The 15,048-nt window shown below is 38.2% G+C and overlaps 1 protein-coding gene across 5 annotated transcripts in view; it reads left to right on the top strand.

Moving 5' to 3' along the window:
* Nucleotides 1–15,048, top strand: part of Ankrd31 (ankyrin repeat domain 31) — a 193,906-nt gene that overhangs the window by 174,830 nt on the left and 4,028 nt on the right. Inside the window, exon 22 of one of the 5 annotated variants that reach the window (XM_029561907.1) lies at nt 5,272–5,399. The exons of the other annotated variants lie outside the window; for them this stretch is intronic. Coding sequence (XP_029417767.1) covers nt 5,272–5,345 — 74 coding nt within the window. The 3' untranslated portion in view covers nt 5,346–5,399. Of the gene's footprint in view, nt 1–5,271; nt 5,400–15,048 lie in introns of those variants that run through there. 5 annotated transcript variants of the gene reach the window in all.

The raw sequence follows: 15,048 nt of genomic DNA, 5'->3' as shown, positions 1-15,048 counted from the left end.
TTGTAGATTTTTAAGAGTTCTTCACACTGCTTTCCATAGGGGTTGAACCAGTTTGCAGCCCCACCAGCAGTGGATGGGTGTTCCTCTTTCCCCACATCCCCTCCAACACTTGGCATCATTTGTTCTCTTGATCTTAGCCAGTCTGACTGAGGTAAGATGAAATCTTAAAGTGGCTTTAATGTTGAACATCTTTTAAGATGCTTCTTAGCCATCTTTATTTCTTCTTTTGAGAACTCTCTGTTCAGCTCCTTAGTCCATCTTTTAATTGGGTTACTTCCTTTCTTGATTCTTTATTTTTAGTTCATTATATATTCTTGATGTTAAATGTCTGTCAGATGTGTTCCTGGTGAAGATTTTCAGAGTTTCAGGTTTCACAATTAATATTAGAATTAATATTAATATTAGAACTTAATATTCTAATGAAGTCCACTCCATTTGGAGTGGACTTTTGTGCAAGGTGAAAGACAGGGGTTTAGTTTCATTCTTCTACAGGTGGAGATCCAGTTTTGCCAGCACCATTTGCTGAACATGCTGTCTTTCATCCAGTGAATGTTCTTGGCCCCTTTGTCAAACATCAGGTGGCTGAAATTGCATGTACTCATATTTGGGTCTTCAATTTTGTTTCATTGACCTATGAATCTATTTTTGTTTCAGTACCATTCCGTTTTTATGACTATAGCTCTGTAATACAGTTTAAAATCTGATATAGCAATCCCCCCAGCATTGCTAGTAGTGTTCAGCATTGCTTTGGCTATCCAAGGTCTATTGTGCTTCCATATGAATCTTGGAATTTTTTTTCCAGTTCTGTAAAGAATGTCATTGGGATTTTGATTTGCATTGCATTGAATCTATAAATGGCTTTTGGTAGGATGGTCATTTTCATAATATTAATTCTTCCAATCCATGAGTATGGAGAGTCCTTCCATCTTCTGATGTCTTCCTGAATGCACTTAGAGCTATAAACTTCCATCCAAGGACTGCTTTCAACATGTCCCAGAGGTTTTGTTGTGTTGTGTTGTCATTTTCATTTAGTTCCAGGAATACTTTTATTCCTTTTTTAATTTCTCCTTTGACCCATTCATCATTCAGGAGTGTGTTGTTTAATCTCCATGTGTTCACATAGTTACTAGGGTTTCTTCCAGGGTTCATTTTAAACTTTATTGCATTGTGGCCTGATAGAATGCATGAAATTATTTCAATCTTGTTGTTTTTGTTGAGGCTTGTTTTGGGCCACAGTATATGGTCGATTTTTAAGAAAGTTCCATGGGACGCTGAATAGAAAGTATATTCTTTGGTGCTTGGGTGGAATATTCAGTAGATATCTGTTAGGCCCATTTGATGTATGGTATTGTTTAACTCAGACATCTCTCTGTTAATTCTCTGTCCTGTTGACTTATCTAATGGAGACAATGGAGTATTGAAGTCCCTCACCATTAATGAGTTGGGATTAATCTGGGTCTTAAAGTCCTTAGCACTGTTTTTATGAAGTTGGGTGCCCCAGAGTTTGGTGACTATATGTTCATGATTGTAATATCTTCTTGGTCAATTGTTCATTTGATCAAAGTGAAGTGGCCCTCTTTATCTCTTCTGATTAGTTTTATTGGAAGTCTATTTTATCAGTTATTAGAATTGCAATGCCTGCTTTTTTCTTAGTACCATTCACTTGGTATTTTTTCTGTCTTGAAAGTGAGATGAGTTTCTTCCAGACAACAACAACAAAAAAATGGGTTTTGTTTCTTAATCCACTCAACTAGTCTTTGTCTTTTGACCGGGAGGTTCAGTCCATTGCTATTTAAAGTCATTAATGAAAGAAATGTATTGACTACTGTCATTTTTATTTCTGTTCACATTCTTGATGTAGCTGTGCATTTCCACAATGATACCTTCATTAAGTTTCTTTCCATAACCCCTTGGGTACAGTTGTTCCTTTCTTCAGCTCTTTGTATTGCTTCAAGAACTCTCTAAAGGGCTAGTTTTGTGGACATGAATTCTTTCAGCCTATTTATGTCATGGAAGATTTTTCTTTCCCCTTTGACTATAAGAGACATCTTTGCTGGGTAAAGTAATCTGAGTTGGCATCTGTGGTCATTTAGGAACTGGGAATACTTTGGTCCAGGCTCATCTGGCTTTCATAGTTTGCACTGAAAAGTCAGCTGTAATTCTGATGGTTTTCCTTTATATGTGACTTGTTTTTCTTTTGTAACTTTCAGTATTCACTCTTTGTTCTGTATGTTTAGTGTTTTTACTATGATGTATCATGGAGAGTTTCTTTTCTGGTCCTGTCTATTTGGTGTTCTATATGCTTCTTGTATTTGTATGAGCATGTCTTTCTTTAATTTGGGGAATTTTTCTTCTACAATCCTCTTGAAGATCTGGTCAATATCATTATCCTGAGATTCTTCTCCTTCTTGTGTGCCTATGATTTGTAAGTTTGGTGTCAGTTTTTATGGTGTCACACAATTCCTGCATATTCCATTCTTGTGTTTTCTTAAATTTTTCATATTCTTTACCTGGGTGGTCTAATTCATCCACTTTATCTTCCAGTCTTGATATTCTGTTTTCCATTTCATTCATCCTATTGATGAGGCTTTCTCCTGTCCCTAATTGGCTTACTGAATGTTTCACTTCCTTCTTCATTTCAGCTTGAGTATCCTTCAATATTTCTAACTCTTTTCTGAATTCATTCAGAAGTTTATCAATTCCTGCATATTCCATTCTTGTGTTTTCTTAAATTTTTCATATTCTTTACCTGGGTGGTCTAATTCATCCACTTTATCTTCCAGTCTTGATATTCTGTTTTCCATTTCATTCATCCTATTGATGAGGCTTTCTCCTGTCCCTTCTAATTGGCTTACTGAGTGTTTCACTTCCTTCTTCATTTCAGCCTGATTATTCTTCAATATTTCTAATTCTTTTCTGAATTCATTCAGCAGTTTATCCCTATCTTCTTTCAGTTCTTTAATTTCTTTGTTTCTGTGTTCTTTAAATTCACAGAATTCTTTTATCACGTTTATAATTGTTCTTTTGAATTTCATGTCCTGTGTTATCTCTAGGGTGTTCTCATTGTACTCCTCTATAGGACTGTTGGTACTTGATGGCGATATATTATTTGGGTTTTCCATCTTATTATTTTCTCACTATGACTTTGACATGTGGATTTCTTTTGTAGTTTCTGATTCTTGTGTGAGACCTAAGATTTCCTTTATTGAATTTAGGTCTGCTTCTTTTTGTAAACTTTGTGTGCCTTTGTGGTTTACTTGTTGGGCATGAAAAGCTGACTGATCTAGGCTTCAGGTTCTCTCTTTTGATTTTAGATTGGTGGGGGCAAATTGATTTTGTCTTCCTGCACAGGAGTTCCCACAGAGGCCCAAGCTGGATGAGGGTCAGATGCTCTCAAGCTTTCTCCTAAGTACTGGATCCCTCCAAGAAAGGTGCTGGCCCCAGGAAGCTGGGGGGGCTGGGCTGGCCAGAGATGCAAAGGGAGGTGGTAACAGGAAGAGGCCCAGAGGGCTCCTGGGGACTAGAGAGAGGAATTGGGTTGGTCAGGAAGCAGTGGGGAATCTGGGCCATGAGGTCTGGCATGCCAAGACAAGAGATGTGTCAGTGCCCCTGCTAGGGGAAGAGATGGGGCGGGGGAGCTAGGAGAGTGAATGAGGCTGGGAGAGTCAAGGTGCAGTGGGCGCAGCCAAACCTACCTAGGAAAGCTGCTGGCCCCAGGACGCTGGGGGACTGGGCTGCCTACATTTTAGTTTTTTAAGAAAAGAAAAAAAGGACAAGGAGCAAAAACTGTCCTTTATGTCCCTCTGACCAGATTAGTATAGGCTTCAAAGTATGACTGTTAAACATCCAATAAGGTTAGTTTCATCAGTCTGGTACTTTTAATTACCATGTGCTATGTAGATAAGGCTTTGGTAAAAAAAAAAAAAAAAGAGCATTTTCAGATAAGTCTTGACTAGATACATATTTTGTTCCTTAAACTAGTTGACTAAACTATGACCTTAGAAATTTTAAGATTATATGTATATTATTTTTGTCTCATCCTTTTAACATCTTTTACATTCTCATTTTCTTTCTTTTTTTAAATATTTTATTATTTTTGTTTTATGTGTATGAGTGTGTTGCCTGCATGTGTTTGAGTTCACCCATGTCGTGCAATGCCTCAGAGGTCAGATGAGGGCTTCGGATTCCCCTGGAACTGGAGTTAAGGACTGTCTGTAGCTGCCATGTGGGTGCTAGGAGTCAAACCCAGGTCCTCTGCAAGAGCAGTCAGTGCTCTTAACTGCTGAGCCATCTCTCCAGCCCCTCTTTGTTTCCTTTTTTTTTTTTTTTTAGTAATTGTGAGACATAATAGCATTAATAAATAAATTTTCTATCTGTCTTGAGAATTCTTTTCCTGGAGATGCTAAGCAATGCTTATTCCCTTTTAAGGTTCTAGTGTCAAGCCAATGTTTGATTAAAGTTTTACTAGGGGACCAATGAATTTACTGAGCTTACTTACCAAGATATCTGAGGGGTTGCTGAGGTGTATGTATGATCTGAGGATATGCACACTGGAAAGCCTTTACCCAGCATGGGTCATGCCTTCTCTTCCTAGCCATCCCCAGATTGTATACTTTAGCCCTCCCCACATCCAGAAGACCATGCATGATTAGGGCCCAATTACATACAGTTGGCTGGAAAGAGTGGCTGGATACTCCAGTGAGGGTCCAATGACCCTGCTTGGCCCTCCTTTAATGAATGTGAAGCTCATACTATTATATCATAAAATAACCTAGAAATTTTAGTTACTTAGAAAGCCAAGCTTGTAATAGAAAGCTGAAATCTGTTTGCTACATGTACTTATATTGGGATTGCCATGTTTAGCTCCGTGTTCTCTGGGTGTGTTTTTTTGGTCCTTCCATTCCAAGGTGTGTAGGTTGTTTTCTTATGGTCAGCAGCAAAGAAAACTGGAAAGTAGTGGTGCTGAGTGAAAGGAGAAGGGTCCAGGTGAACTGGGATTTAAGGAGCTGAGCCTAAAGTCAACACAGCATTATGGTACACATTTCATTGGCCAGAATTTAGTCAAATGCCAACCTAGCTGTAAAAAAGCTGAAAAATAGTGTTTTACCATATAACACATTGGCTAGGATTCTGTTACTGATGAGAGTAAATTAGGCCAAAAAGGAAGTAACAAATGGTTTCTTCTAGAAATGCTTTTAACGTAGCTGAATGTAGCCATAGCTTTTAGTGTCACTGGGGTAAACAACTTAAGGAATTTTGTTTGGCTCACAGTTTCAGAACCATGGTTGTTCAGTTCCATGTGTTTGGGGAAGACATTGCGGTGGCAGGAACATGTGGAAGAATAAAGCTGTTCACTTTGTGAGCTGACCAAGAAACAGAGAGCAAGAAAGGAAGTGGCCAGGAACAATATATCCCCAAGGACCTGCATTCGGTACCTAAAGTTTCTGTGTAAACTCCCAAATTAGCACTACCAACTGGATGCTGGTCCCATTCAAAATATGAGCCTATGAGGGACATTTCATATTCTGTCTGCAACACTGAAAGAAGAGAACATATTGATTTAATCAAAGTAAATTGTGTTCGATAATTTAGCATATTGCAAGGAACGTTACTCTGGAAATTGAAACAGTGGGCCTTTCTGAACACTGGATTAAAATAAGGATGATGATGATGATGATGATGATGAGTTGGGTTCTCTGTGAAGAACTGAAGTCTATAAAGGAGCCCTGGTCCACAGTGGTAGGGTTTGGTTCCTCAGCATCAGTATATACCCTATAAACTGGGCCTCTTCCTGCTCTGCGCTCTTGTCACCACGTGTAGGAAACTCCAAGGCAGGTGTGTCAGTAGATCCTTGCCTCTCCCCAGTCATTCCTTTTTATTAACAACAGTTTCTTTCAAATATTAAAGTGTGTTTGAATTAAGCATCATGAACCTATTGATTTTTGCTTTTAGTTTCATGTAACACTGTAGAAATCAGTTATACCTAGCATTCATTTTAGCACATTGCTGTATAACTATGTGTGTACTACTCTCAAAACTTTCAGTGTGTTGAAAAGTAATAAAAATGAGCCATCTCTAAACTTACTGTAAGCTGGTATAGTGGTACATGTCCATCGTCCCAACTACTTAGGAAGCTGAGGCAGGAAGATCATTTGAAACTATAAATTCAAGATCAGCCTGGGCTGGAGAGGTGGCTGAGGAGCTAAGAGCTTTTACCATTCTTCCAGAGAACCCAGGTTTGGTTCCCAGCACCCACGTGGAAGCTCTGTCATCCTCTTCCAGCTTTCTCAGGTGCTACAGATATATCAGATATATACCAGCCATCAAAACCAATGAGATAGATACTGTAATTAAAAATCTCCCAACTACAAAGAGCCCAGGAGCAGGTGGATACAATGCAGAATTCTACCAAACCTTCAAAGAAAAACATACCAGTACTACTCAAATTATTCCATAGAATAGAAAATGAAGGAAAAGTTCCTAATTCCTCCTATGAAGCCAGTGTTATTCTAATACCAAAACCAGACAATGACCCCCCCCAAAAATATTTTAGACCAGTCTCTCTGATAAATGCAAAAAAAATCTCAAAAAAATACTTGCAAACCAAATGCAAGAACACATCAACAAGATTATCTACCACAATCAAGTGAGCTTCATCCTAGAGATGCAGGGATGTTTCAACATACATAAACCAATAAATGTAATCCATCACATAAACAGACTCAAGGACAGAAACCACATGATCATCTTACTGGATGCAGAAAAAGGCCTTCAGCAAAATCCAACATCCATTCATGATAAAAGTCACCTAGGCATACAGGAAACCTATCTCTACATAATAAAGGCAATATACCACAAGCCCACAGCCAACACCATATAAATGGAGAAAAACTGAAAGCATTCCCATTAAAATCAGGAACAAGGCAAGGATGTCCACTCTCTCCCTTTCTCTTCAATATAGTACTTGAAGACTTAGCTAGAGCAATAAGACAAATGAAGGTGATAAAGGGGCTACAATGTGGATTGGAAGAAGTCTAAGTATCTTTATTTGAAGACGATACGATTCTTCTATACATAAAGGATCCTAAGACTCCACTAGAAAACTCCCAGAGCTGATAAATACATTTAGCAAAGTAGCAGGTTGTAAAGTCAACACCCCCAAATCAGTAACCTTCCTATACACCACCAACAAACATACTGTGATGGTTTGAATGAAAATGTTCCCCATAGGCTCCAAGTATTTGGACATTTTGTCCCCAGATGATGGCGCTGTTTTGGGAGGTTTTAGAAGATGTGGCTATCCTGGTGGAAGCATGTTACTGGGGGTGGGCTTAGAGAGTTCTTAAGCCTTGCTGGATCTCCAGCTACTCTTTTGCTTCCTGTGCCTGCATGATGATGTGAGAGCTTAGCTTCTGCTGCTCCTGTTCCAGCCACCTTCAGCCACTATGCCTCCCTGCCATGACAGACTGTAATTCCCCTGGAACTGTAAGCTCAAATAAACTCTTCCTTCTATAAATTGCTTGGGTCAGTGTTTCTATCACAGCAACAGAAAAGTAACTAATACACATACCAAGAAAGAAATCTGGGAAGCAGTCCCATTCATGACAGCTTCAAAATCCATAAATTATCTTGGAATAACTCTAGCAAAGAAAGTGAAGGACTTGTACAATAAAAACTTTAAAATATTCAAGCAAGAAATTGAAGAAGATACCAGCAGATGGAAAGAACCCCCATGCTCATGGATTAGTAGGATTAATATTGTGAAAATGGCCATCCTCCCAAAAGCAATCTACAAATTCAGTGCAATACCCATTAAAATTCCCACAGAATTCTAACATGGTGCTGGCATAGAAACAGACACATTGATCAGTAGAATAGTATTGAGGACCCAGATTTAAATCCACACATTTACAGTCACATAATTTTCGATAAAGGAACCAAAAATACACTCTGGGGAAAAGACAGTATGCTCAACAAATGGTGCCGGTCAAACTAAATAACATGTAGAAGAATGAAACTAGATCCCTGTCTTTCAACCATGCACAATGGATCAAGGACCTCAACATACAACCCAGTACCCTGAATCAGATAGAAGAGAAAGTAGGGAATACTTTGGAACTTATAGGCACAGGAAAAGACTTTCTAAACATGACTCCAATAATGCAGTTATTTAAGTCCAACAAGTGACAAATGAGACCACATCAAACTGAAAAGCTTCTGTACATCAAAGGATACCATCATTCGAGTGAAGAAACAACCTAAAGAATGGAAAAAATATCTTTACCAGCTATACCGCTGACCAGAGGGTTTGTATCTAGAATATACAAAGAACTTTTTTAAAAATAAAAAAAAAATGACCCAATTAAGACGTGGCTCAAGAAGCTGAAGAGAGAATCCTCTAAAGATGAAACACAAATGACTGAGAAATACTTTTTTAAATGTTCAGCATTTTTCGTCAACAGGGAAATGCGAATTAAAACCACTTTGAGATTTCATCTTGCCCTACTCAAAATGGCTAAGAGCCAAAAAACAATGACAAGTGTTGGTGAGATGTGGAGAAAGGATAACTTCTATCCACTGCTGCCGGGCATGCAGACTGGTGCAGCCACTGTAAAAATCAGTGTGGAGAGTCCTCAAAAAGCTAGAAATTGATCTGCCATATGACCTACTCTTGGGCATATACCCAAAAGACTCTATACCCTACTACAGAAATACCTATTCATCCATGTTCATTGTTGCCATTTTCATAATAGCCATAAATGGGAAAGAACTTAGATGTCCATCAACTAATGAATGGTTAATGAAGGTGTGGTACATATGCACAATGGAATATTATTCAGCTCTTGAAAATGAAATTGTGAAATTCACAGGTAAATGGATGGAATTGAAAGCAATCATCCTGGGTGAGGTAACCCAGACCCTGAAAGACAAATGTCATATGTTCTCTCTCATAGCTGGATGCTACCTTTGAAATCTTAGATATACATGTTTAAATTTTAAAATTCAGAGAAATCAAGAAGCTAAGAAATAATGGGTGGGCTGGAACTTCCTGGGAGGGGTGATAAAATGGGTGATAAATTTAAAAAATAATAAAATTAAGAAGCTAAAATAAAATAAAAAATAATTTTTTTAATTTTAAAGATCAGCCTATACAACATAGTGGTATCTCATCTCAAAACAAAGAAATAAAAAGCAGTATTTCCTGGAGGTAATGACAGTTAATAACAACTTTGGGTTTTGTCTGAGAGATATACCCCATCCCAAATGTTTGCAGATACATTGTCTCACAAAGCTGGGTGTGGATGGTAGTGCATGCCCATAGACCCAGTTACTTAGGAGACTGAGGTAGGAGGATCACATGAACCTGTAAATTTGAGATCTATGAAACCCAAAGCTGCTAATATGGGAATCATATGCTTACATGTGGACTACAGTTTTAAAACATAAAAGTCCTTTGATTATAAGTAACAGGTTTGTGTATGTGCATGTGTGTACAAGTACGTGGAGGGCCAGAGGACAACCTTGGCTGTTGTTCTTTAGTTGCTGCCCACCTTGGCACTTTTGTTTGTTTGTTTTTAATAAATATAGTTCTACAACATGATCTTATATTCTTTTTTATTGTTTTATGTGTATTTTGCCTGCATCTATGTATGTGTACCACATGTGTGGATGGTCCCTGTGGAGGCAAAAGAGGGCACTGGATACCCTAGAATTAGAGCTATGGAAGGCTGTTAGCCACCATGTGGATGCTGGAAACCCAACCAGGGTTCCCTGCAAAAAGAGCATGTGCTTTAACCACTCAGTCATCTCTCTAGCCCTTGACACCTTGGTTTTTTTTGTTGTTGTTTTGTTTTGTTTTGAGACAGGCTCTCATTGGCCTGGAACTCACCAAAAAGCCTAGGCTAGGTGGCCAAAGAGATCCACCTATCCCTGCCTCAGTGCTAGGGTTGCAAAGGCACACCACTACCCACTGTGCCTGACTCTTTTTTTACATGCATACCGGGAGAATCAAACACGGGTCCTCATGTTTCCAAAGCAAGTACTTTACTGACTGTACTATCACCCCAGTCTGTAAGTAACAGTTTTAAGTCCCACTCAGACTGGTTTACACTACCAAAAAAAGGAATTTTATTGACTTCTCTCCCTCCCCCACAGCATGGTCCCTTGCATGTCCCTCCCTCTTCTCCTCCCTGCCGATTGCTCCCATTTTTTCCACCTCCCTCAGGTAACATCTGTTCCCTACTATTCCCCCTTTCAGGTTCATTCTTTTCCTTTACCTCCATGTATCCTTTGCCTCTACTTGGCTCCTGGTGTTACATCAGAATTTATGTACTCACATATAAGGGATTGGTGCTACAGTCCACAAATGAGGGACAACAAACGTCGCTTGCTTTTCTGCGTTTGTGTTACTTCACTCTAATACTCTCTAGCTCCATCCATTTACCTGAAAATATCATAATTTCATCTTTTCTTACTGCTGAGGAGAACTCCATTGGATAGATGTACCACATTTTCATTAACCATTCATCAGTTGAGAGACATTTAGGTTGTTTCCATTTCTTAGCTATTGTGAAGAGAACAGCAACAAACATGGATGTACAGGTATCTCTACAGTATGATGAGTCCTTTGGAGAGTATATGCCAAGAAATGGTATCACTGGATCGTATGGTAGGTTCATTTTTAGTTTTTTGAGGGTTCTCTGCACTGCTTTCCATAGTGGTTGCATTCCCACCAGCAGTGAATGGCGTTCCTCTTTCTCCACATCCTCTCCAGCATTTACAGTCTTTCATTCTCTTGATCTTTGGCAATCTGACTGGGGTAAGATGGAATCTTAAAGTGGTTTTTATCAGCATTTCTCTAATGAAAGGATGTTGAGCACTTTTTAGGGTGTTTCTTAGCCATTTTTATTTCTTCATTTGAGAACTCTCTGTTTAGATCTATCACCAGTCTTTTTATTGGGGTTTTATTTTCTTATTTCTTTCTTTTTTGAGTTCTGAGTATATTCTGGATATTAATCCTCTGTTGGATGTGTAGCTGGTGAAGATTTTCTCCCTCTCAGTGGGTTTCTTCTTCTCTTCCTTAGTTGTTTCTTTTGCTGTACAGAAACTTTATAATTTAATGAGGTCCCACTTACTGATTGTTGACCTTAGTGCCTGAGTAGCTGTTGTCTGCTAGAAAATCCTTTCCTATGCCTATATCTTGGAGGGTGCTGCCTATATTTTCTCCTAGCAGTTTCCGAGTTTCAGGTTTTATGTTGATGTCTTTGATCCATTTGTAGTAGACTTTTGTGCAGGGTGAAAGATAAAGGTCAAGTTTCATTTTTCTGCAGGTGGAGATCCAGTTTTGTCAGCACCATTTGTTGAAGATGCTATCTTTCCTCCATTGTGTGCTCTTAGCATCTTTGTCAAGTATCAGGTGGCTGAAATTGCATGTACTCATGTTTGGGTCTGCTTTTGTGTCCCATTGACCTACGTGTCTATTTTTGTGCCAATGCCATGCTGTTTTTATGACTATAGCTCTGTAATATAATCTGAGATCTGGTATGGTGATTCCTGCCCCCCCAACGTTGCTCTTTTTGCCCAAGATTGTTTTGGCTATCTGGGGTCTTTTGTGATTCCATATGAATTTTAGGATGATTTTGTCAAGTTCTGTGAAGAATGTTATGGGTATTTTGATTGGGATTGCATTGAATCTATAAATTGCTTTTGGTAAAATGGTCATTTTCACAATATTGATTCTACCAATCCATGAGCATGGTAGGTCTTTCCATCTCCTAGTGTCTTTCTCAATCTCTTTCTTTAGAGTTTTAAATTTTTCATTGTAGAGATCTTTAATGTCTTTGGTTAGGTTTATTCCTAAGTATTATGTTTAAGGCTATTGAGAATGGGAGGGTTTCCTTGAGTGCTTTTTCTGATTGCTTGTTATTGGTATATAGAAAGGTTACTGATTTTTTTAAAGTTGATTTTGTATCCTGCCACTTTAACTGAAAATATTAATCAATTCTAACAGTTTTCTAGCAGAATTTTGGGATCTCTTATGTTTAATACCATATTACCTGCAAATAGGGATAATTTAAAAGACCACTTCTTTTTCCAATTATTACTCCTTTAATTTTCTTCTCTTTTCTTATTGCTCTTGCAAGAGTTTCAAGTACTATATTGAGAAGCAGTGGAGATAGTGGACAGCCCTGTCTGGTTCCTGATTTTAATAGGAATGTTTCCAGTTTTTCTCCATTTAGGATGATGTTGGCTAAGGGTTTATTGTATACAGCTTTAATTATGTTGAGGTATGTTCCCTCCAGACCAATTCCTTCTAGGACTTTTAACATGAATCCATGTTAGATTTTTCTGCATTTATTGAGATGACCATGTGGTTTTTGTCTTTAAGAATATTTATATGTTTTATTACATTTATTGACTTATGTTGAATCATCCCTGCATCTCTGGAATAAAGCTGACTTGATCATGGTGGATGATCTTTTTGATGTGTGTCTGTATGCAGTTTGCAAGTATTTTGTTGAGTGTCTTTGCATCTATGTTCATTAAGGTTATGGGTCTATACCTTTCTTTTTTGCGGTATCCTTACCTGGTTTTGGTATTAGAGTGATATTGGCTTCATAGAAGAGTTTGGGAGTTCACCCTCTGTTCCTGTCTTTTTGAATAATTTAAGTAGTGTTGGTTGTAGATTTTCTTTGAGTGTCTGGTAGAATTCTGCTGAGAATCCCTCTGGGCCTGGGCTTTTATTATTCAGGAGGTTTTGTATTACTGTTTCAGTTTCCTTATTTGTTACAGATCTGTTTAGGCTGTTGATCTCCTCTTGCTTTAACTTTGGTGGTGGCCATGATTTTAGAAATTCATCCATTTCTTTTAGGTTTTCAAATGTAATGGAGTATATATTTTTAAAGTATTCCCTTACAATGTTTTGGATGTGTGTGTGTGTGTGTGTGTGTGTGTGTGTGTGTGTACGTGTGTGTGTTGTGATGTTTTCCCTTTCATCTCTGATTTTGTTGATTGGGATTTGCTCTTTCTTTTTTTTGGTTAACTGAGATAAGGGTCTGTCTATCTTGTTTAACCTTTCAAAAGAACCAGCTCTTAGTTTCATTGATTTTCTGTTTTCTTTGTTTCTATTTCATTAATTTCTGCTCTGAGTTTTGTTATTTCTTCTTGTCTACTAGGTTTGGGGTTGGTTTGTTCTTGCCTTTCCAGAGTCTTGAGTTGTATTATCAAGTCATTTACATGTGCTCTTTCTGTTTTTTAATGTAGGCACTAAGAGCTATAAACTTCCCTCTTAGGACTGCTTTTATGATGTCCCAGAGGTTTTGTTGCATTGTGTTCTTGTTTTCATTTTGTTCCAGGAATACTTTTCTCTTTTAATTTGCCCATTCATGATTCAGGAGTGTGTTGTTTAATCTCCATGAGTCCATGTATTTACTAGAGCTTCTTTTGCTGTTGATTATAAGCTTTATTGGAGAATGGCAGTGGAGATGTGAGGGTGAATGAAGCTGGGGGAGTCAAGGGGCGGAGGGCACGATTGAGATTTGTTTTATGTACCAGGATGTGGTTAATTTTAGAAAAATTTGCATGAGCTGCTGAGTAGAAAGTGTATTCTTTGGTGATTGCATGGAATATTTTGTATATATCTGTTATGTCCATTTCATGTAGTATGTCATTTAATTCAGATGTCTCTCTGTTTATTCTTTCTCCAGTTAACCTGTCTGTTGAAGAAAGTGGGGTATTAAAATCACCCAATATCACTGTGTATTAGTTACTTTTCTGTTGCTGTGATAGAAACACTGACCAAAGCAACTTACAAAAGGAAGAGTTTATTTAAGCCTATAGTTCCAAAGGGGCAGGAGTCCATCATGGCAGGGAGGCTTGGCAGCGGAGATGGTTGGGGAAGCAGAAGCTAAGCTCTCATATCTTCAAGCAGGCAAAGGAAGCAAGAGGATAACTCCAGATCCCCCAGGGCTTAAGAACTCTCTAAGCTTGCCCCCAGTGACATGCTTCCTCCAGCTTAGCCTCCCAAAACAGTGCTACCAACTGGTGACAAAATGTCCAAATACTTGGAGCCTATGATGGACATTCTCATTCAAAACTACTACACACTGAGTTGGTGTCCATCTCTGTGTTATAGTCCTGGACTACTGACTTTATGAAATTGGGTGCCCCAGAGTTTGGTGGATAAATGTTCATGATTATAATATCTGCTGGTCAATTGTTCCTTTGATTAGAATGAAGTAACCCTCCTCTTCTAATGAGTTTTAATTTGAAGTCTATTTTGTCAGATATTAAAATTGCGACACCTACTTCCTTCTTAGGGCCATTTTCTTGGAATATTTTTTTCCACCCTTTCACCCTAAGATAATGTCTACCTTTGAAGGTGAAATGAGTTTGTTGGAGACAAAAAAAGATAGGTTTTCTTTCTTGATCAATTGTACCAGCCTGTGTCTTTTGATGGAGGAGTTGAGGCCATTGATATTTAGTGTTATTATTGAAAGATGTGTATACTGTCATTTTAATTTCTTTGTGTTTGTGGCCCTACTTTGTGTTTCCATTGTTACACCTTTCCTTATTTTCTCTCTGTAGCCTCTTGGGCATACTCATTCCTTTCTTCACTCCTTTGTATTGCTTCAAGTATTCTCTATAGGGCTAGTTTGGAAGACATGAGTTCTTTCAGCCTATTTATATCATGGAAAATTTTCTGTTCCCCTTGACCTTGATAGATAATTTTGCTGGATAAAGTGTTTGGGCTTGGCACCCATGATTGTTTAGAACTGGGAATACTTTGTTCATTGCTCTTCTGGCTTTCATAGTTTGCATTGAAAAGTCAGCTGTAATTCTGGTGGGTTTTCCTTTATATATAACTTGTTTTTCTCTAGCAGCTTTCAGTACTCTCTCTTTGTTCTGTACACTTAATGTTTTTACTATGATATGTCATAGGGACTTTCTGTTCTGATCATGTCTTAATGGTGTTCTCTGTGTTTCTTGAATCTCTAGAGGTATATCTTTCCTTAATTTAGGAAAGTTTTCTTCTATAATCCTATTGAA

This window comes from Nannospalax galili, unplaced genomic scaffold (assembly GCF_000622305.1).
Source record: "Nannospalax galili isolate Female #2095 unplaced genomic scaffold, S.galili_v1.0 scaffold1054, whole genome shotgun sequence".
NCBI classification, from domain to species: Eukaryota; Metazoa; Chordata; class Mammalia; order Rodentia; family Spalacidae; genus Nannospalax; species Nannospalax galili.
This window is presented reverse-complemented; position numbering and strand designations above follow the sequence as displayed.